Source organism: Ostrinia nubilalis, chromosome 17 (assembly GCF_963855985.1).
Source record: "Ostrinia nubilalis chromosome 17, ilOstNubi1.1, whole genome shotgun sequence".
NCBI classification, from domain to species: Eukaryota; Metazoa; Arthropoda; class Insecta; order Lepidoptera; family Crambidae; genus Ostrinia; species Ostrinia nubilalis.
Window position 1 is genome coordinate 10,787,531 of NC_087104.1, and position 23,689 is coordinate 10,811,219.

General features: G+C 39.5%; 1 protein-coding gene and 1 long non-coding RNA gene across 2 annotated transcripts in view; both read right to left on the reverse strand.

Moving 5' to 3' along the window:
* Positions 1 to 23,689, reverse strand: part of LOC135080252 (zinc finger protein 608-like) — a 126,217-nt gene that overhangs the window by 64,035 nt on the left and 38,493 nt on the right. The window contains exon 3 of the mRNA XM_063974937.1: positions 12,167 to 12,982. Within this exon, the coding sequence (XP_063831007.1) occupies positions 12,167 to 12,922 (756 nt within the window). The 5' untranslated portion in view covers positions 12,923 to 12,982. The remainder of the gene's footprint in view (positions 1 to 12,166; positions 12,983 to 23,689) is intronic.
* On the reverse strand, positions 14,985 to 15,194 carry LOC135079735 (uncharacterized). The gene is made up of 2 exons (XR_010258883.1): positions 15,117 to 15,194; positions 14,985 to 15,086 (listed from the first exon to the last, which is right to left on the reverse strand). It is a non-coding gene; the product is annotated as an uncharacterized LOC135079735 (long non-coding RNA).

Consider the following 23,689-nt stretch of genomic DNA (forward strand, 5'->3'; position numbering starts at 1 on the left):
GTGCATTAGCCACGTACGTTTTACGAGTGGGACGTGAGACAGATGGCGCTGCGGCCTCGTCGACTCGGCGCCCTACGGTATCAATTATGTTGTCACTGCTCTTTTTTTACTGTTATATTGTACTTAAGGCCTTCTTTATGTGGCGCAAAATTACGGTTTTCGAGCGAGGAAGTCGTAAATGAACTTTTTGCTTTACACCAAGTCTTTATGTCCAACTTTATTTTTATAGCCTTCTTTAAAGCTTTTAATTAATACGCCAATTATGTGTTTCGAACATAAATCCTGTCATAACGTCAAAAGACTTAAATGAACACTTGCCTAGTCATGAGATAAAATTTATTCAACCAATCAATAAAATTACTGTGAAGTGCAGCTGTGTCGAAACGAAGCGCGGGCGCCCGCATCGACAATGCCGCGTGCGATTGAAATTATCGATTAATCATTTACCGATAGTTATTGAAACTATCCAAACGCTTTCGAAAAAGAACTAATCACGAAAAGTCGCTTGACTCAATTCTATACTCGGTAACGACGTCCACGTTTAGTTTCCATTCGTTATGATTCACGGGTTATTAGCGATTACAAAAAATGACCAGCGAGAATCAAAACTACACATCTAATACCATTTTCTACCGTCCATCGATTTATTGTGAGTGTTCTGAATCGATTTAACATGCTGGTATCGATAGAGCGGGCGAGCGGGCCAATTACTGGCGCGTCAACGCTGATTTACGATATAACGACACTAGCCGGACGCCTACATTGTTCGAATGCCTGGCCAGCATCGGCCGACTGCAAACAACACTACGCCAAATAAAACGGGTTACCTACGCCATATCGAATGACAAATGATCGAAAATCAAAATATCGAATACGTTTCATCGAACGATCAAAATATCGAACGATCAAAATATCGAATGCTCAAAATATCGAACGTTCAGAATATCGAACGATCAAAATATCGAACGATCAAAATATCGAAAGTCGATATAGACGTTTTTATTTAATTCATCTACCTTGCTCGGTTCCGGTGCATGGTTGTGTTTGGTCGTACAGTTTTGTTTTGCCAGTTAATGTGTGCCTTAAGTATTTTTGTGCCTGAAAAGTTTATAAATTTGGAGAATAATGTCCGTGGGGACCTATTATAAGCCTAGCCTGTCCCAAAAAGGAAAAACAGTCCTCATTTTGGAGGGCTTTGTAATGGCAATGAACAAAAATGTTGATGAAACATTCTATTGGTATTGTACACAAAAATATAAATTTAATTGTAGCAGTACGGCAATAACAACGCTTCAGCAAGGAGCCGAGGAACATTTGTTGAAAAGTTGTACGACCAAACACAACCATGCACCGGAGCCGAGCAAGGTAGATGAAATTTAATAAAAACGTCTATTATCGACTTTCGATATTTTGATGGTTCGATATTTTGATCGTTCGATATTTTGATCGTTCGATATTCTGAACGTTCGATATTTTGAGCATTCGATATTTTGATCGTTCGATATTTTGATCGTTCGATGAAACGTATTCGATATTTTGATTTTCGATCATTTGTCATTCGATATGGCGTAGGTAACCCAAATAAAACGGCAAAAAGCCGAGCACGGAGCCTTTGAAACGTGATAACTCTCCGATTGAAGTATCGAAACATTCCATTACACGCAATTTTCGTCGACGATCGACTAATTCAACTTCACAGGCACGAGTTTAAAGCGAATATAGACATAACTCTACCGAACGCGTGAGACCGAAAATCTACGAAGCATGGTGGCTGTCTTATACAGTAATTTGAAATAAATTATGTATGATTATCGATACAACTGGCCCTATTAGTTTTTATCGCGGTCGCCGCGGGCGTAAATGACCAACGAGATGTAATTAAGTGTTTAATTTATAAATTAGCTGCGGAAACCGGTTTCGTACCGAAAACGGCTGCGATGGATGGAGCCCGGGGAATAAACGGCTGCCTTTATAAGGAGCTGAAAGCCAGAGAACGTGTTCCTATGAAACAGAATAAAATAAACGCTTGCGTGAGGGAGAAATTCGTTTTGTGTCTGCCATTCGGAATTGTTTGATATCAAAGCGAGGAATATACATTATATCTTCTCTACGAGACTTTTGGCGTAACTTTACCGAATAGATGACAAAGGATTCGAAGTAAATGTACACGAAAAACTCGTTTCATTATGTTCCAAAGAACACTTTGTGAAATAAATCTTTTTGGCTGAGATAAAAAACAAAGTTTGTGCTGATAACTTTACAAGATTTAACGACGCTCATTTAGCGCAGGAGATTACGCCGAGAAACTCAAAATAAACAAGGTTATAATTAAAACTCAGGTATGTTCGTTAATAACGCCGAAAATGCGTCAATAAAGACGTGGAATAAATATGCTTTTTGTTCGTAAGGCGCTAAATATAACGTTAATATTAATATTTCATCATCGGAGTGTGATAAACGAGAATGACAGTTATTGCCGTGGTTTAAGGAATTAATTCTTAAGCATTTATTACCACGTTTTTAGTACAGCGAGTTTCTTAGAAATAAAAGTGCAGCTGGTTCAAATTATAGGTGTTTCTTGGGTGTAATTTAATAATCGGAGCCTTTGAGTTGTATCGCCATACTTCATGACTGTTATTATAGAACGTAAGTATTGTTAGCACACCGCATATTTATTGTTGAGCGCGGGAGTGGTTTTCAGAGTCATTATTCGTGGATTGTACGACTAATAGTGTATTCTCATGCTATCCTAGTTTAAAATACGATCTTTAGTTTATTATTAAATGTTTATTTTAAAATATTCTCAGTGCATTTCTAAAAATACACGTTTTAGGTGCAAAAGTGTTAACATAGTTTTCATTTACCGCAAACTGTTTGCACAAATGGAAAAATAAACATGGGCGCGGGTGCGCCTGGCTGTCAGTTTGTCACGCCCAAAATTGGATTAAATAATAGTCGATTTTCATGTGTATTTTTTTAAATAAATAGCAAACTGTGTTACAGTTAAACTTTACTACAGTGTCCCAATACAGAATATAAAATTGAATAAGAATAATTACACGAACCTGATTCACAGAAACCTATTTCATATACAATCATAATAATGTCGTTAATTTTCTTCTCAGCGATTGAATGCGATTGATTCTTCTATTCAAAAGCTGCCACGCCTATCTCTACATTCGACTAAATAACCAACAAGTTGTAAAACTAAACAATCGGCCGAAACAGCGGATATTGTGCTGGCCCAATAAACAAATGCCCGCGCGTATTGCAAACCGGCCGCGGTTCACGCTCCGCCGCCCGGGCCCGTTCCGAGAACCATAATATGTTTCGATATCTTATTCATTTTTTGTGTGCTTAATCATCGCACGCTCACGCGATGTGACGTGCCCCAGAGCAGTTGCCGCATCTCGGCTATTATTCACGCGATTTCAATTATCTATCCGCCAATCTATGTAATTATTACGGCGTTATACCGTCGCATGAGAACTGGCCCCGCAATGGGGCATGTAGCTGCGGTATTTTCATTAAAGAAGCCGTCTCATTAAGACGTGCCTGCCGTTCGCCTGGCAATTAACGCGGCACAAAACTTTATTCAGTTGTCGCGTCTGTGCTGCCGGGAAATTGCTCTCGAATTCCGTGTCATTTGGGCGAGCGCAGCGCAGCCGGCACTTCTGTGTCAATACGCTTTCCGCGGGGAAACGCCATAAATAAGTCATGCCATATAAAACGCGGCTATCGCACTAGAAACTCGGAACATCAATTTGCACATAATGTCGCGCACCATTCGAGAGACGGCCAATAAATGCGACGTAAAGGAATTGCCGAGCCGAGTCACAATGAATTATAAATTATAAGTGATGCGCGAGTGTGGCGTTCCGGCACGAATCATATAAAATGATGGCTTGACGTTGCACAAATAAAAGAAAGCCAGTCTATTTTCTTAGAACTTGGGCTGTTTACATCTGCTTTTTTAATTGTGCGCATAAAACGGGACTGGGGGTACATAAATAAGCAATTAAGCCAATTTGCTCAGACATGCAGCGTGCTGTTTTGTTTCACGCATTTATCAGATAAGCCGTCACATTCGCGGTGCAGTTGATAAAAATAAATGTAGCGGTGTTCTGGCTCATCGTGCTCTAATAGCGCTGATGTAGTGTTTTATATGAGGAAGTGAGCCACGAGGTCTTTACGACGTCTGCCGGATGCGTTTCCTACGCAATTGATTCAAGCGATGTAGGAATTATTTTTATAAAAATACAGAATAATACGTCATTGGCACTAAACAACCAATGTAGAGCATAATCCGCATTTGAAATTAATGCTCTACAAGATTGTAGAGCAAACTTGGAAACAACAATCAATGGGCATAGTTAAAATGACTTGTATGACTTACTAGAACTTATAAGGTCATGATAAAACTAGTATTTATAATAGCAGTTACAATAATAATTGAGTTGATAAAGTTGCAATTAAATCCATTAACAAACCACCAGAACATTGAACAAACACAGATAACAGGGACCTATGTAGCAATGTAGAAGACCATTAACTGTAACATTTGACTCTTCGCCCTTGTATCCATTACAACATCGTTACATAACATGAATGGGATGACACTACAATCGACAATGCTCTCTACAACTACAAGAATAGGAGTGTCTTTGGTAGATAGTGGTTGGCGTTTACGCCTTATGGACGTTATTCTATCGTTTTCAATCACAATGTTCTATTTGTCCTTACGTTGATAACATTTAGACACGCGTTGTGCGCGGCATTGATAGACAACTGCTGGCAGCACATCGCGTTACTAATCCGTCTAAAGATTTCAATCGCTCAAAAATTCCAATGGACATATTAGCGTTGGCTCAACATTCGGTTTCAACAAAATACATCGTGTTTTTGGCTGTGCCTCAATGCTCGGGCGATGCAAATAGAAACAGTTTCTAGCTCGGCTTTCTTTGATACTATATGATTTAGAAATAGACGTGTACGGACGCGTGGGTGGGCGGCATCAAAATATTATGGAAACAAACATTCAGAATTAGCTACGGCTCGGGTACATTTATAAACTCTTATATAAAATCTTTACGTGGTTTGTTTATACGCCCACGTTGTCGCAACTGTATCAACAGCGAATCGATTGACACGAATCGAAAACGCAAATTGATACGATCAAATATTTATTCACGCCTCGTGGAGCACAATATTAGTTGTCGAATAAACCCAAGAGGGTTCGCTAACCGAACTTATCTACACCAATAATGGAGGTAAGTTTTTCGACACCTACCCTCGTGCATGGTTTGAATACAATAATTGAATTAGAACAGAATGACCATTAGGCGCGATGAATAATGTATGAGCTCAGGAAAGTTTTATTACGTCCGTTTTAAGGGATGATGTTTTACGGCACGAAAAGTTTTTATATGAGTGTAGTAAGAACGTAAAGCCGGGCGTGTCAAGTTGATAGCCGGGCTTTGCGGCGCGCCACGACGAGCGAGGATCCCGCGCTAACGCGCCGCGGGACCGGCCCCGGGATCACCCGAAAGTGGTCGCACAGCACTAACACGCACACTGATACAACGGAATCGATCCCGGCCCGCCACCCCGCGTCCCATCGAGGGGATGAATTTAAATTATTCACAGCGGGTATAACTGCGTGCCGTCTTTAACAAACAAATTACGTATGCGCACCTAATAACGCGATACAACCGGGCTCGGCTTCTGGGCCACCGAACATTCAATTATAACTTGGTAGGATAAGCGACGTGGGTCGGATTTGTAATTACCTCAGACCGATGGCTGCTCTGCGCCCGGAATTCGCTAATTAGTTCAACTATGTCGTAATTATGAGCTCGGCAAAATCGTAAGCGTAAAAGCTTTGACGTGAGATTTAATAAACATTTCGCGACGGCAAATTACATTATCTTCGGCTTAATAATATTACGCCGAGCCGACAGCCTGTGATGTCAACATGTTTGGATAAATACTAAAGACTTGGCTCGCTAAACGCTTTGAAGTGCTCGTCAGTGGCCTTAATAATCCCAAATGAGATCGTATTGTGAAAAACGTTTGAATAAAAATCAACAATGCGAGCGAAGAAAGCGCCGCGCGTCATTTGTCAGCGACGCGAAAATTTGTACAAGGAAATGAGCAACGAAGAATGGGTGAGATCGATCAAAACGCCGAGGAATGCTGCCTTCAATCCCAATCATGTTCTAAACGGCGACACAAAGTAAGAAAGTAGGGAGCGTATAAAACGTCAAAGAGATTGAATATCGATTGTCGAGTCGACAGCAATCTCGGCGAGGCGAGGGTGTCGCGGGGCGGGGGCGACCCCGTGACAATTTATGTTATTGGCACCGCTGGCCGGCGGTGATACGGGCCCTCACATGTAATTGTTAGTTGGTACCGCAGGATATTGGGGCATTAAACGAGAGCGGTGATTGATTAAGCGGCGATAACGATTACTGCTGGATATTGCCGTGGATTGATGAATTAGGGGGAGGGCCCATTCACATCCGTAATTAAATGGCACGTATTGTAATTGATGGATGAAATACAAGACCAAGATTAGTCTCGGCTATTATTCCCAATGATACACACTTTATCGAGAAAGATTCGTAGATCGTGGAAAAGGAAAACAGAATTCCATTTTTACGAACTGAATATGAAACAAAAGCAAGAAGCGGTTTTAAAATTGCAGAGAAAGAATAAAGAAACGACACCGAAGCTTTGAAAGGCAACAGTAAAAACGTAGCTGCACAACGAGAGCATTGAATGAAAAAAGAGGAAGCAATTTACAAAACAAACCCGTCATCGAAACAGAACGAAAGTGAATTAAAAAAGCCGTAATCGCTCAGCTTTAAAGTGAAATAAAACAAAACAGGCGGCATGCGAGCCGCACTCACCCGGCTACAGATTAAGCCGAAAGATCAACAAATATATTTTAATCCCACCCTACAGCATTCTCGCATTTCCGCCGCAAAAACTCGCTCCACGACACATGGCGAGAAAAACCAGAGTTATTATCTTAAGTCGAACCCAACAGAACCCATTAGTAAACAACACGAGCACAAAAGAGGGCAAAATAGCGGCTTATAAAAAAATGTAACAAAAAATCAGCTTTTGATCCTCGGCTCCCCTATATTCGGCTCTGAAGGTTTTATTAGTCGGCGGACCAGTCGAGCAACTCGCCTGCGATCCCAGAATTATTTTGTGTAATCTCTTTTGAATTATTTTCGTTTCTTATTTTATTTTGATCCCGATAACAAACCGTAACCAGAACACGGAGAGTCGAATGTAACTTTGATGATAGGGACGATATTGATAACGTTATTAATTCAGATTTCGACGTTCGTACGTTCGCTGTGGATGGTGCAAATAAATGTGGAATAACAGCCAACAGGGGCATGGAATGCGTTTAGTACGACAAATCTGTAGCACGTTGCGCTCCAGGCGAAACTTTCCACTCGAACAAAGAGACGGGGCAGGTATACGGCAGCTGCGGATTACTGCTTGCCCGACCCAGCGGCCGACTCGACCCCCGACCCAGTCGGGCGCTCGACGCCAGCCCCGACTGGTAACTCGACTGATCCGGATCCGGACCTATAACTAACTTAAATGGGTTTATGACAACTAAGACGGAGGAATTTTGTGAGCGAACACAATGAATTTGTTATTCGAGCGACGACAGATTGAGTTTAGTGTTAATTGAAGTAATAATAGACGATCCCGCGCGTCTTAATATAGCGGAGCGCCTTCGTATACCCGGTGAGCCCGAGCGAAATATTATTCGGTGGCTTGACTCGCAAACCGTTCGAGTAACTGTACTCGTACGTACAGTGTACACAAACAGCGTGAACCGGGAGCTCGTGATAGCTCGCACATCGACGTAATTAACAACGAATCAATTTGCTTTGCAGGAGTGAATATTTATTATCATTTCAATTGTTCATGACATAATAAACGAGAGCGTAACAAACCGCGGCGGAGTATAATGCGAAGCGGAAATAATAATGGCATTTGTTAGAGTGAGGCTGCCGTCGGCGCCGCGGGCTTTGCCCGGCCTCACATCCTAATTACGCCAATAATAATTACACAGTAGTCGCTGGCAGCTGGCGACTGCCTCCTCGCGCCTTCTGCCGTCTTGCTCAACGTAATGAACGTTCAAACTGTTATCCGATATTGTATCTTGTTACGTTACTCACTTTTTCTTAATCGCCGCTTTGTGGGACTCACTCGACATTGGACTCTAATGACAAAACATGACTGACAACACGACAAATACTTTTTTACCTCTTTTCTCTGCGAGTTAAATTTTTTTCATGTCTCACTGAACTGAAGGCATGCCTATTATAGTCGTTATTCACTTTTTTTCTTTAATCATTCGAGAATAGTATCCGACAGCGCTTCGACGAGCTAAAATAATTATCGTGGACTCGTCGCAATTATTGAGATTCGTTCCGCGGCCCTACGAGGGCCATAGCCCGAGAGGCGATTTATTTTATCGCATCAATCAATTACATACATCGAATATTCGTTATTAAAATTTTAATTCCCGGTCTGACCGTGAGGGCAGCGCTTCGCAATAACGTTTTTGTGAAATAAATGATAATATGCCCGCGGCAGGTAACGCGATACGTCCGTTTCGCTGTATAAATAAAGCCGTTGAAGCGAAAAATTCATCAGAATTTATCATTCGTGTTAGCGTTGATTTTGCATGCTCGGTATTTCTCTATCGGTACGGAACACTGCAATGGATATAAATATATCGTCCGTAGTGTGATTAATTTTATTACAGCGAAGCGTAAAATAACAGCTTTCTTTTCGTTGTTCAGTATTTCAGTTTTAAGCGCGATGAGTGACGACACTAATTGCCAGTCCGCTTCCATGGAGCCACGAACCCGGCAGAAAACAATTTGCGTTACAAGACAGATTGTCTTCGGGATTGGCGCGCCCGCCGACGTATTTATTTAATGTAAGCGGCGAGGCTGGCTGCCAGTTAGCAGTTAGTTTAGCGGCTCTGATCAGCCGGCAATCAACATGTAAATGTATTCAGAGCGATCAGTATAATCGGCCGGAGCGGTGCTATTAACCTCATTCGCGGCGACGTGTAACATGTTAAAGATCATGCTCCCCCGATCACTCCGATAGAAATCTTATTAATTTCTCACATTAAACCATTATTAACTTTTTTTAAAGAGTTAATTGTATGTGTACGTTTAATGAATTGTTAATAAGACGTGAATAATATCTAGACATTTATTGGCCATAATGCATAATTAATCACTCGAAACAAGTGATTTATATTCAAAAAGATATGAGCGATTTTGTAGTAATTTATTTTGTTATTTCTTAAACAAGGCAAAACATGGTAGAGTAACAATTTATGCAGGAACTCGGATGAGAGATCCGTAGTAGGTATCCTGTCTACAGTAACCCTAGTAAATCTTCTGAGCAAGAATTTATTTTACTTTTACAATTTCGCTCATAAGCCCCGCACAAAGGACGTTACCAAAGCGAATAATGTGTACTTTTGGCCAAAAGATCCGTTTATCGCATCCAAATAGTCATATTATTTGGAGTGAGAATAGAATACATTTTATCGCCAAGGGAGGCACCCCTCGTTCCAAACTTCATTCATAATAGGGTATTGAGACAGTTTAAGTATGGAGTGCAGACAATACCTACGGGTTATAGATATTGTGCAACTCGAATAACAGGGAACACTCGGGCGCTCGCGAAATTTATATCGGCAGCTATTATAACAGACTATGGATACGCAACTCAAAGCGAAAAGTACAACGGAGTAAAGGACTTAAATTGATATCTCGTCTTTAATTATCACGCTCCAAAACTTTTCCAGTTAGGGAGCGAATCTAAATTGATTCCACAAGCACTTTAGAAATTTTTAGAGCCCTTGACAGTGATTAATGAAAGGAATTTCGGAGTCTGCGACGCGTCGGCCTCCCCTCGGCGAATAATACTAAGAAAAGCAAAGGGAGGGTCCCCATCTCGTACGCGATAAAATATACCTTCACGCAGTACAGTAATTTGACTTGGCCCATAAAATATTGTGGTCGCAATATCTAATATTGCCAAAGCAGCTGTTGCGCGAGCGACGTACAAACTAGGATAATTTGATGTGGTTAAACGTGATAAGTTCATAAACACTGGAGGCAATTTGCATGAGCCTTTGGTAATAAGTTTGAGTCACGTCGCTTGATTGATGATGCGCAGCATGTTGTGAAAGACATTGGCCAGGTGCATGTACAGTCACGGAATGAAAAGGTTCGTCAGTTTTCAAATTGATTCCTTCAACGAATCGCGAGCACATATTACCTTTTGAAACTATGTTACAGAATAATCTCGAGTTAGAGAAAATAATCTTTAACTGTTCGTCAGTAAAGTTCATAATTATTCAGATCAAAGTTGTTTGACGATTTATCTTGTCAAGATTATTATGATTGATAAACTAAAACCTTCTTGTTGGTTCAACCTGCCATTATTATTTCTATTAAATAAAAAAAAACTAGATTTGGTAACATTGCATGGGATAGAAAATTAAACAAGCAAAACCTTATTCGTTAGCAAACGTCATATTTATTTAAATGTTAGCAGCACTGTTTCTTGCACTGTTATGTTGGCAGGTTTGACTCTTACAGTACCTAGTGCAAGCGAAAACCAACACTAAGGTGACGAACCTTTTTATTCCGCGACTGTACTTATTGATCTTTTCATACACATAGATGTGCCAGGTGGTCTAGTGTTGAACTACTAGGTAATAACAGAACAATAACCACCTGTGGTAATAGGCATATTCCTGGAGATACCGAACTATCAAGAATTGATGATACTGCCAAAGATATTGCATAGAATAAAGATATTAAAGTAAAGAAAGTTATAGATGAAAGTGATTTATAGAAGAATTTGAACTTAAATAGTTCGACACTATTTACTGTGTGCTTACCATGAGTTTACGGCAGGTGAGCTCGCTAGCAAATACGTCAAAAAATTCTATGAAGATTTTATTTCTTGAAAGTAGCCGCTAGGGGCGCTGCACAATATGTCATACATTTAAATGTCATTTTTTTACGCAGTCGCTAGCGAGCACACCTAACGTAAACTCATGGTAAGCACACTGAACAAAAATTTACCGATAAACACACAGCTGTGCAGTCTAAAAAACAGATACGAAGAGAGATATGTCTACCAATTAGGCTCTTAGTCAGTACACAAGCCAGTCACGGAACTGCAGTCATTAGAAGCTTGTTGACAGCGAAGTATCACGCGGAATGTAGGTGACTACTGACTACCGCCAACTCATAAAGGAGGTGTTAGCACCGGCGATTTCCCATTACGGTTGTTCGAGCATCTGCAATTCCGAGCGGATGGGAGATACAAAGCCTTATTTGCCGCAGAGGCCACAATCGTATTAATTTGTGGAGTGCAGCGAGCGGAGGGGGTCAGGAGGCGGTAGGGTGATTTAATGAACCGATGCGGCGGGCGACAGCGCGGATTACTCCCCACGAACGTTTGCACTCAATCAAGCTCGCAAACAGCCCTAAGCCCGGACAATTAAATACACTCCGAAACAATCGGCTACAGCGATAAGAGCAATAGCGCAATTCACCGGCGATTATCGTTATCGCCGCTGATTGACGCGATAAGTCTCGCAGATGTATAGAAGACGTCTTGCGGCGCGTCTAGTCTTTTGAAGCGTTTCCGACGAAAGTTATTGCTATCATATAACATTTCAATCGATATTCGGTATTTAATTTAGGATATAAGTAAACATCTATTACACAACTAGGTACACTACTACTTTTACGATATGAAGTTTAAGAAAAATAATGATATTGGCATCTACCGTTTAAATAGGATTATGCATGTGATTATTATGATTTATCATAAACGACAGTGATGGCATTTTAGCGGCGAACTCGTCGAGCTCAAGTTAGTAAAGTTTGCGTTCACATGTCAAGCTAAATCGTGAGAATATTAAACCGCACACAGACATCGTGAGAAGCTCGTACTCGAGACTCATTACGTCGTTCACGAGGTACGGTTAGATCTCATGTGGATGGATGTTAGGTTTCTAGAGAATCATACTTTTGTCTTGAGATGTATGTAAGCGGTTATAGTCAAGGAAGCAAGCAAATACCTTAGTTTCTGTTTTTTGTTTCTTCGCCGGTGGTTGCGAGTCCTGCCGCGAGTCGTCCGGCTCGGGCTTGGTCGCGGGCGACGCCGCGAGCGCGGGGTGCGACGGATGCGGCGGCGGCGCGGCGGCGGGCGCGGGCGCGGGCGCGGGCGGCGCGGACGCGGGCGGCGCGGCAGACGCGGGCGCGGGAGGCTTGCCGGCCTCGAGCCGCGGCGCGGGCGACGGGCGCGGCTCGGGCTTGGGCGGCGCGGGCGCGGGCGCGGCGGCGGGCGGGCCGGGCGCGGGCGCCGGCGCCGCGGGCGGCCCGGGCGCGTTGGGCGGCGGCGGCACCCGCGCGACGCCGTTGACGTCGTGCGGCGGGTGCGGGTGGTGGTGCTTGTCTCTGGCCTTGTCCCGCCGGTGGCCGCCGGAGCCGCGCTTGGCGGCGGCGGGCGGCGCGTTCGGCGCGGGCGGCGCGGGCTTGGGCTCGCCGTTCATCTCGTTCGACTTGACGATCTCGTGCTTGGCCTCGGAGCTCTTGGTGCCGGGCTTGGTGCGCTTGATCTTCATCTTGAGCGCGGTGCGCTGCGCGTCTGGTTCGGCGCGCGCCGCCATGCCGCCCGCCTCGTCAGTCTTCTCTATGTCGGCATCGAGGTCTATGATGAGGTCGCCGATGCCGATGTCCCACTCGTTGTCATCGTACTCGAAGTTGGCGGGGTGCGCGTGTGGCGCGGGGCGAGCTCCGCCGGCCGGCGCGCCTTCCCTCATTGGCGCCGCCATCCGCGCCGGCTCGCCGCGCCCGCCCCCCGCTGCCCCGCACAAACACACACCATTGTAGCCCTGCAACAACCAGCACCGAGTCAAGCCTGGCCCAAATCACCAGCGAACACATCTCCTGTCTCAAGTCCTCAAGCGCAAGTCCTCGTAGCGGAGATGATGTTTCACTATGCAATGGGAGAGAAAGAGATAAGGAGTCTGTGATTTTAATATTTTATTGTAGACATTGGAGCATTTGTCAAACAGCGAGTGTTAGCTTGGTTGCGTAAGTTTCCTGCGTGTTTTAACAGCTGTCGCTTCACCTCGCTCCACGCTACGAAATGCCTGTCAAATCGTTTCATATACCAAGTCACGTTGCACAACGCCCATGTGTGCTTTTTAATTACCTATAGGAATTATATTATTATTCCTACACTGATCTCACAAAAATTACATACCTTTTTAAATATTCATATTATGGTTTATAATAGTGTTGCAATGAATCTCAATCAAAATGATTGAGAGCGTAAAAAGATAATGATGTCTGATTCCGAATACAATCTTAATACCTTGTATTGATGGTTCGTGCGCCTAATGAGCTTCGGCCAAGTTGGTTCGACTACAAATGGTTGATTAATTTTATTATGATACATTTCGAAACATGTTGAAATAACAATATTGACGAGCTATTCGCAGTTCGCACAGGCATCATAATGCGTAGAATTGGCCAATAGTTATGCACGAGCAAGCGTTTAGGTCGGGCTATAAAAATTAATTCAATAGAGTGCCCATCGCAGTGCCCAAATGAACATGTCTATATAAAATTATACCTTTATAGAAATTTCATATCGTTCGCATTTATAACCAATTCAAAGGGGCAATAATCGTAAAATAGTCATAAAACAGCTCAGATAAGCCCGGTTTCTCTCACAAAGCGTATATAAACTGAGGCTAGTGCGTGCTTGGGGCCTAAGCTATGCTTATTTAGCACAATTTATATTCCTTATAATACTATTATAGAATGGCACGAATCGCGCAATCAAATACGATTAACCTGCCAAGAGTTTAAAACAGTAAAAACTAGACCTTCTGGCATAATCACAAGATTATATTAGCATAACTTTGTTTAAAAACATCACCTTATTTAATAACTGTTTCAGAGAACCATTCTTCGTTCTGGATTAAACAGACATTTAATCACTGAACAGAAAATTTTGTTCTGTGGGTTTAATTCTAAATCATCATTCATTCGTAACAAAGTGAAATAGAGTTCTCATTTTATAAGCCTGACCGTTTTATCATGGACTTGTGACAGTTCAATTTTATAATTCATTTCAGAATTATTCTCAGTCAAGATATAAATGTAAAGCGTGGAAAATTCGTGAGGAATGTAACCCGATGACAAATTTAAAACGGTCCATTTTAATTTAGATCAGAATGATAGCGTGAACTAAACCAGCCATGTTTCTTTTTAGATATGATGTTATGATTTTTTACATTCCAATCTTGGGTTTTCATCATAAATTAATCCGCAAAAATCTAGCCATCGCGAGTTAAATTTTGTATGGAGTTTGACAGACTTTTGACGTGTGTTAAAGTTAAAGTAAGATGGTGTAACCCAGCCTTAAACTTGGCGAACACTTCCAACTTTAATTTCTGTCCATAAAACATAATCAGATGCAAAAAAAAGTTTATTTAATTTATAATAGGAAGAACACGGTTTACACAATTACTTCAGGTAAATATAGGGTTGCCAGATGCCCGGGAAATCCGGGATTGTCCCGGAATTTTGCGTCTTGTCCCGTGTCCAGTAATTAGACATTACTGTCCCGGATTTCCGAAAACCTAATAGTTTTGTGTCAAAATAAACTAATATGTAATAACAAATGACACGGCTGGCCTGCCTGTGAGTCCTATTATATGTACGTTGACGTACATTAGGAGTCATCCATAAAGTACGTCACACGTAAAGAGGGGGGGAGGGGGTTGACAAAGTGTGACATGGTGTGACAAGGGGTGGGAGCGGTCCTAAGTTTCGTGACATCACATTTCAATTGTTTTAAATATTTGATATAATGTTGATTTCATAAAAAAATGTACTTAATTTAAATGGAAATAAAACTAATTTCGGAACTGCTGTTAATTTAATAATTTTTCGATGTGAAATTGCAAAACATGTGACGTCACACTAGTGAGGGGGGGGTCTCAGAAATGTGACCACCTGTGACAAGGACGGAGGGGGGGTCAAAAAATCATGAAATTCGTGTGACGTACTTTATGGATGGCCCCTACTTATTTAATAAAAGTGTGTATTTGAAAATAAATGGCATTTTTCTTTTGAAATACAAATTAAATCATTTGAGAAACCAAGATATTTTTACTATGGCCAAGTCCCAACACCGTTGTCCTAGTAGGATTGTCCCGGATTTGGTAAGTTTCCATCTGGCAACCCTAGGTAAATAACAGTAACAAACCACTTACACCTAAATATGTATAAGCAATTAAATTAATTACATGTCATACCTAAATTAAGTGTAAACTAAACGTGCTGGTGATGACTGCTAATGATCAATTGGTAGGGTCAACGCGGTTGGCACTCCCTGAAGTTTTCTTAGGATTTTTTCAGTTTAAAAATCTGTGGTTGAATTATTTTTTTTTGGATTAACGGTTAAACCCTGTAGATTGAGTTGACGAAGAACCCTAATCCATTTTTAATACATTCTTATACTCTTATACATGATTTATTTCTGCGTTAACTTAATATTTATTCTGTCGCAATTATTACAATTACGAGTTACGAGTACATCAACATAATTGACATGATTTTTTGATTAATGAAGACGGGTTAGGCACTGTTAGTAAAATTATTTGTTCAAACAACAAATTATCGTTACTTTTAGCTCTCTACGCGTGCAGCACGAAGGTGTTATTTTAATTTGAATCTAAACGAGCACTATTTACGAGCACATACGTATATTAGAGAGACAAGTTAATAATAATGCTGCTCTGAAAGTTTATAAGCGGGTAGTCTTTTCAGATAGGATTATTGACTCTATAATGAAGACAGATAAGGCTTTTGGTGTCAATTCGCTAATATCTAGGTCTATGGCCACGCGTACGTTTCCGACTCTACTTAAGCGATCTATTCTGTCACCGTACTCTGTGTTCATTCAAATTAGTTTATCGAATGCTAAATTATGAACAGTTTATCTTTAATCTAATTTGCAATTTTAGACATGCGATAGATAAGATCTCTAGACTGAATTAGTTATAGGTTCGCTTATAAATAGAGAGTCTATAATTGTGCTAATTATATGCGGCAAAATAATATTTATTTATGATTTCCTGGTAATTATTTTCACACAGCACTAGTTGCTTTCAAGTTGGTATAGAAAAAATGCTTGTATTGAGCACATCGATCGTTTCCTGGTGTACATAATAGAAAGAACCTATGTATTTTGTTATTTCTTGCCGTAATTACGCGAATTGACGTTTATTACGTTTTAAAGCAATCATAAAATGGGGTTGTATTAATTGTGTGTTTTAATAGCGGGGTATAATGCGTGTAGGTACCAGGAGGACATGGCTGTAAGGAGATTACTTCCAGGGGCCGTTTTATATCTGCCTTTAACTGCTGCGCCCTTTTGATAACTCCTCGTAACTTTTTTATGTCGCGCGTGCTTATGCGAGCCTGGTACTGCGACCCGGTATTTATCGGAATCAACTTGAGGAAATAAATACTTTTATTTACTGAAGTTATATTTTACGCCAGGGACAGTATGAACGGAAACATTTAGTTTATAATTATTTCTCCTTTTGAATATGTCCTTTTGAATATGAGCGTAGGGTCATTAATTTTATTAAAGTAGGAAATTAATATTTTACCTACATCACAAAGATTTCTGATTAGAGGTTATATAAAATGTTTAATCGACTACGGATATTAATGTGTTACTTTATTAGTTACCTACCTAATGTAATTTCTGCTTAGGTAGGCTCATCATTTTTATATAGGAAGTGTAGACTGACTCTACCTTATGTAGTTTATCCAAATAACATACATATATAATAATTTTCAGATCATAAATTAATCATAATCATGACAGAACTTTATTACTTAAAAAATATAATCCAACAAAATTTAGTAAATTGACAATAGTTTATTCAATAAATAACACATTAGCTTTTCCAACCATCTAATTTGTTATTTATTTAAAAAATGAAATTAAAGTTACAAGCACTGTACACTAGTATTTGAAAAGCAATTAGGATCAATTTATTTCGTAAGTTTTGAGAGTTAAATAAACGTCGATTTACTGCGACCCCAGTTTGGATAACTAATCCTGTACCGGGCTGACAGCAAATTGAGAAGGGTCTTTTTGTCCGCACTAAATAAATACAAAGTATACCAAGTAAGTATGTTATTTTCCCAGTTGATTGACAACGCCCTACGGCGCGTATGTCAACTAAGGTTGACGATTGTGTTTTCTCTTTCTCGACATCGTTTTATTTGTAACAGCCACGTCAATGACAAATGCGAGTGCAATAAACTCCACCGAGAGCCTATTCGCAATACGTCCTGTTCTATTGTTTTGGATCAAACGAAGCTTAGCTCTAAAACGCCGCCTATAAATCCGTAATGTCGAGCTCATTCCAAACGACTGAATGCACCCACACGAAAAGGAACGAAAAGGCACGAAAAGGCGGAGATAAATCGCGACGTATTCCATTATACTCGAGCCGTATGTTTGTCAATAGGCCGCCTGATTGGGAGCTCCTCGGCTGCGAGCCTAGTACTCCAGCGATTACTCAACCACCGACGCCCAACTTCCAACTTTATTACCATAGAAATAAGAACAAATACCTAACTCACGGTGTTGCCTTCCGCAGTGATTTACAGACCGGCCGTGCTACTTGGCGCACTGCCCGAGCATCGAACCCGAACCAGAGGTGCACTTTACAAGAGAAAAATTGCTTGTACCGCGGAAATATGTTCGCAATTTACCGATATTAGCTAGCCGGAGCTGCAAAACTTTATTGATCTAACACCGATTTGTTGGATGCAATGTAACAGAAACACAATTCGTCGCTATAAATTGCCGTGCGTGGGCGAGATTTAATATTTTGTCGGTGAAGACATCTTCGCGGGCCAGATTATTAAAGCGTGACGATATTTTTTGTGGCATTGACTTATTAATAACAAATTAGCAAGGCCGAAAGTTATTATTGACGATACTAACAAACGTATACGTCACATATCTAGTCAATTAACGAAATAAATGGCTCCGTCCGACATATCGTGAAAAGAAATGTTATTTCCAACATAAAATACAGTGCCGCATTCACGTCACAACGTAATAAATAATGGCGTAGAAATCTCGAGCTATCATTTTATTTACAATAATAACAATGAACGTGTACATAAACTATGTGGAATGTTTATCGAGATAACAATAGCCGTTTTAGTGGTAAATCGTTATAGAAAACGTTCTAATTCTAAGTCGACGATGGCAGACAAAGGGAGGAAACGGTACGTGTGATATGCTGCCGTGTTGATATGGAAAGAGATAGCTGGGATAAAGCTATCATTAGCGAATCGTATCAATGAACGAGACATTCGCAGAATGGCCTCGTTATCGAAATGAGAAATCGAGATGCCGGCTTAACTGAGCGAGATTAGATCTCATAGTAGGTAAGTAAGTAGGTACTTAAACTTAACGCCGCGCCACACTTTTAATGATATTTGTTCGTTAAGCTAAACAATGTCGTATGTTTGTTGTAATTATGTTCTATTTCGCAACAAAAAAGTATTAGATGATGTGCTGTTGACTGTTCAACAAACAATAAAAGAAAGTTTCTGTTGTTTTTAAGAACATGCTTAAATGTTCTGACCATGTTGAAGATATTTCAAGTAAGTGGGATATTTGGCTAGATTCCAAAATGTTTCTTTTCATCTGAAGCGAGATTTCTTTGCAGGTTGTAGGTAATTGAATTTTGGAAAAGATAATCTTTAGTTTGAAAACCGTATTACAGAACGGCGTTAACTCTCGATCCATACTTACTCAAGCATAAATTATGTCTATAGATTAGTTTTTAGTCTATATTTATTCCACTGATCAAATATCGTACTTGATAATGAATTACGATAGATTAGTCTGAGCCAAGTATTTATTCTGTTCTTCTCAGCAGTAGGTCCTGAACCAATGAAGGAAACAGGTGGATCCAAAATTATACATCGATAATTTTGCCGACAATGTAGAGTCGATAAAGCAAGTGTATGAGTAATCTGTCACGACATGGCCTACAATAATGTCTCAGTATTATTATCTCACGTTCATAACGATGTCTATTCCACAAAATCGTTATTTCGCCGGCAAACTGCGCACTTCATACTATAATGAGGGGGATAATGACGCCGGCATTATCGTGTTAAACATTTTGTGCGGTAATGATATTATTAAATTGTGATTTAGTGATGCTAGCAAATATCCAATCGATACGATACCGACAGCTGTCAATAATAGATAGACGCAATTATTCATCGCAGAAAATATCAAGGCTATCTATTTCGTGAGATGTATATGTAGCTGTAATCGGTTATTTAAAAATTTGTACATTATCGATAGATGATAAGTGTTAAAAGATTATTTTAGAAATCGATTTTAATCATAAAATGTGATATTAATCAACTCTACTTTTTGCAAATCGAAAAACAATCAGTTCTGGGTGATAAGTTTTGAACCATTCATTTTGAAATTTTTTTTGGAATATAACTAGTCATTGATTTTACATTATTATACATACTCAATCAAAGCAATCACACACAATAGAACAACAATACAATTCTTCAGCTTCGTTTTGCATGCAAAAGCACTTACGTGACAATTCAAATAAAACATTTGCTTTTATCGATGTTTTTATCACATTGTTTGACAACACTATGCAATATGCATGCAGTCTCGCGCGCACTGTATGATATATTATCTACATACATGTATGATTTGACAGTCACCAACATGTTTTAATTAAAAAGTAACATGTTTTTTCTTTGACCATCAGCCACTTCCACTTTTTTATCATGCGATATTATCTTTCAAGTTCCGCAATTATTTGATACGTCTATACATATAATATGTATAATCGTGTAGACGTGTACTACAGCTTTTATAGCAGTCCTAGCTACGTAAATATTTTTAAAATATTATAATCAAAGTGTAATGGCTAGGAGAAAGAAAGAAAATAATTAAAGTAAGAACATTGCCACCAATTTTAGCAAGAAGTTATCTACAGAATTTAATCACAAGATTGTGAACAGTTCGATAATCGATTTAGATTAAGCTTCTATCTAACAAGAACCATAATCCTTCGATCTCATCTAACAGCTCTTTAAACATCTTACCTTACATAAGAAAAACTTAGGCTGAGTTGCACCATCTTACTTTAACTTTGACAAACGTCAAAAATCTGTCAAACACCAAACAAAAAGCACCGGTTATCGTCATAGTTACGGTCAAAGTTAGGTGGTGCAACTCAGCCTTAGAACATTTACAGCCTTACTTATAAACGTTTATTAAAATTAAGACACAGTTTAACGGTCTATTAAATAATATCTTTACTTAAAAACGATAATTAGTGTTAACCAACGTCTTAGTGACTGCTTAAATAACTGTCAAGTTAAACAGCGTCGGACCCTTGTTTAAAGCCCTAATTACCAAAATGGCGGATCAAAAAGTTAACAGCTGATGCGTGACGTGCCATGCAACGCGCTGTGTTGCTGCGCTGCGCGAAGATACACACAAAAAATAGCATGAAACACATGGCAAAGGTTGGCGCCATGTTGGCGCAAACATAATACAAAGTGAAAGTATAACAATAGATAGACATTACAACGGTTGGTGTTTCTTAATACCTACACAGTTAAAATAATTCAATTGACTAATAATACACCACATGTTACGTCGGCGAAACCCGAAACACTAAAAAGACTTGAGTTAAACATTCCGACAATAAAATCCTAAAGGCTTCCTAAGGGTGCATGTGCGTGAGAAACTAAAATTACCATGCCTTAAAATTGCGCTAAAAACTAACAAAGCATTTACATCTTAAGTTTGTACAAGAAGTATTACAATTATCTAGTGTATATTATTATAATTGGTACATAATTTTAATATGGCGTATGTGGGACATAGTCGCTACAGTACTTTTGTTTGTTGTTGTAGACTTGACAGTTGACTGACAGACAGCGTTTCATTTGACATAACTTTGACGTTTATTATTCTTAATTTTAGCATTGGCTTTCGGCATTTTGGCATTAGAACTGGTCTGAAGTTCGGTTCAGGTGGATTTAAAAAAGAAAAACTCTAATTAACAGTTGATTAGTTAAGTGACGCTTAAGCAGTGTTTATAAGTGAGAAATATTTAATTACTGATTAAGAAGTTAACGAGTCATTAGTTAATTAGTTGCTTAGACGTTGATTAGTTGATTTTTATAAGTAAGGCTGTTAATTTACACTGTCTTTTGTTAACTTAATAACAAAAGACAGTGTAAATTAACTGTACAGTCATAAGTCTGATTATAACCAGTGTTACCAGTGGACATCAGTTGAGTGTGTGTCATACAACTAGATCAACCTACTACAAATTAGCAAACGAATCAATTACTACTAGGTAGTCAGCAGTTGGCGACTCTATAATAAAAAAAACTCAACTTGTCCTGCTACGAGCTAGAGTTAACAGGCACGTCAATTATGTGTAGTGACAGAAACTACGAATATATGTATGTTTCAATAAAAAAACTTTCAAAAACGCTTCAAACAAAAACGTTCAAAGTCAAACGAATTACGAACGCGTCAGTCAGCCCAGCGAATTGTAACAAGCACAAACTACAGCATATCAGACTATTTATTTTTGTTGGATAATCGCCTCTATCACTAAAGAAATATGTGCCACCATTTATAGCTGGACATGAAGCCGTGATAGAGTGGCTCGTAACCCGATATGATAAATTGCACAGCTACTTTATTACAAAATCGCTCCGTTCATTTCGGCGTTCAATACGAATAACAAATACTCTTTACAACAGGCAGCATTGTGTTTACGTAAGTCTGAATGAAAGGGGCGTAAGATAATAAAATAATGCCATTACCATACAATACGATGAAATACACAATGCAAGCCAATGCCAAATACTAGCTAACGATATCTCCTTTGTACAGAATGGATTCGTTTATAAATGTTTACCTACTTAGTGAAATGTTTAACGAATGACTCAGATCATTGGAAGGTTAAAACTGAATAATTTAGACTTGGGTGGGCTTTGAACCGCTATGGTTTGAGTAGGTACCTAAAATACGTACCAAAATCGAGTTTGTATCTTTTTCTAAGAAATAAAGTGAGTAAGGACAATATTTTTGGTCAAATCAAAAATACATTTATGTCGTTATCACATTGTTATCTTAACGACTCGGTCATTGTGTCTGTGTTATCTTATGAAAATAAAATCTAATATACCTACCTCACCAAAAGCTGGAGAATAAGTAAGGTATGACACGCACAGATTACAAAATGAATGATGGCTGCGTAATCTAGTGAGCACACAAATGGTTTACGAGTGCTTGCGTACCAAGCGATTAACCTTTCGGGCTTAAAAGTGTTTTGATTTGGTTCTCATTACCTCTGTTTGTACACTCACATTTTTTTGAGGTAGAGCTAGTTGTATTAAACGAAATAGTTATTATCAAATTCATAAAAACTTAACGGTTTAAGCGTTTTTCTATAATTTGGTATCTTATCTTAATCGTCACCCTCTTTAAAATACGCACTACACTTTTATACCCTGGTATAGAAGGGTTCATCCCTAGATCGTTCCCTACATAGGATGAATTGTCTTAACACCCCGCACTATTTAAAAAAAAAGTTATGTGAGAAATTGAGATTGTAAGAAGTTAGAAATATGGTTTGAATAATCTCGGAATGCTTGGTCGAGTTAGTTAATTTGAAAAATCATTAGCATTTATAACCGATATTATTTACCGAGTTGGGTTGAAGTCCGCAAATAATTCACTTGGTAAAGTCTGAGATTGCAAGAAAAATGTAACTCATAATAAAAATTTCATTTCTTTTTGTGCAAGCAACATAGCATTAGTTTCTTACATGGTTATTATAAGTACATAACTAAGGGATAGTTATTAGTTACAAACTTCTAGAATTTTCTGTTCATTCGCCCATTTCTATATTTTAAAAGAACAAAAACTGAATGGGACAACAATAACTATCTGATTATTTGGCTAACTCACTTGCTAATAAATTCCTAGCAATTTTTAAATGTTACTCATGCAGTCTACTAATGATAATACGAGTAGAACTTGTGCAAAGCTATTAAATATAACGCCAAAGTGCTATTTAATGTTGTCACTTATAAGGGGTCTTTTTAAATATCCAGCAGACTTTTTCGTGGCCTTTCTAGCTAGATGTAACCCTAATCACGCGTGAACATTTTCTCGTAACGTTAAAAGGTAAAAAGTGTGTTAACTCGAATGTGGAGATGAAACGGCCGCGGAGGCTCTCCGAGGCGATATTTTCTTTGTAAATAAGCTGGAGGTAAATTGATTTGGATGGATATTCGGTCTCGCCATGTTGTAGTACTAATACTAATAACAAGTTAAGTGTGAAAGGGTCCGGAGCGAGCAATATCGGGGATTATCTCGGGCCCAGACGCATTTAACATGAAAAGAATTCGTTATATCAGCTCCTACTCGTTCATGGACGCCTGGTGTTATCTCCCATTTGTTG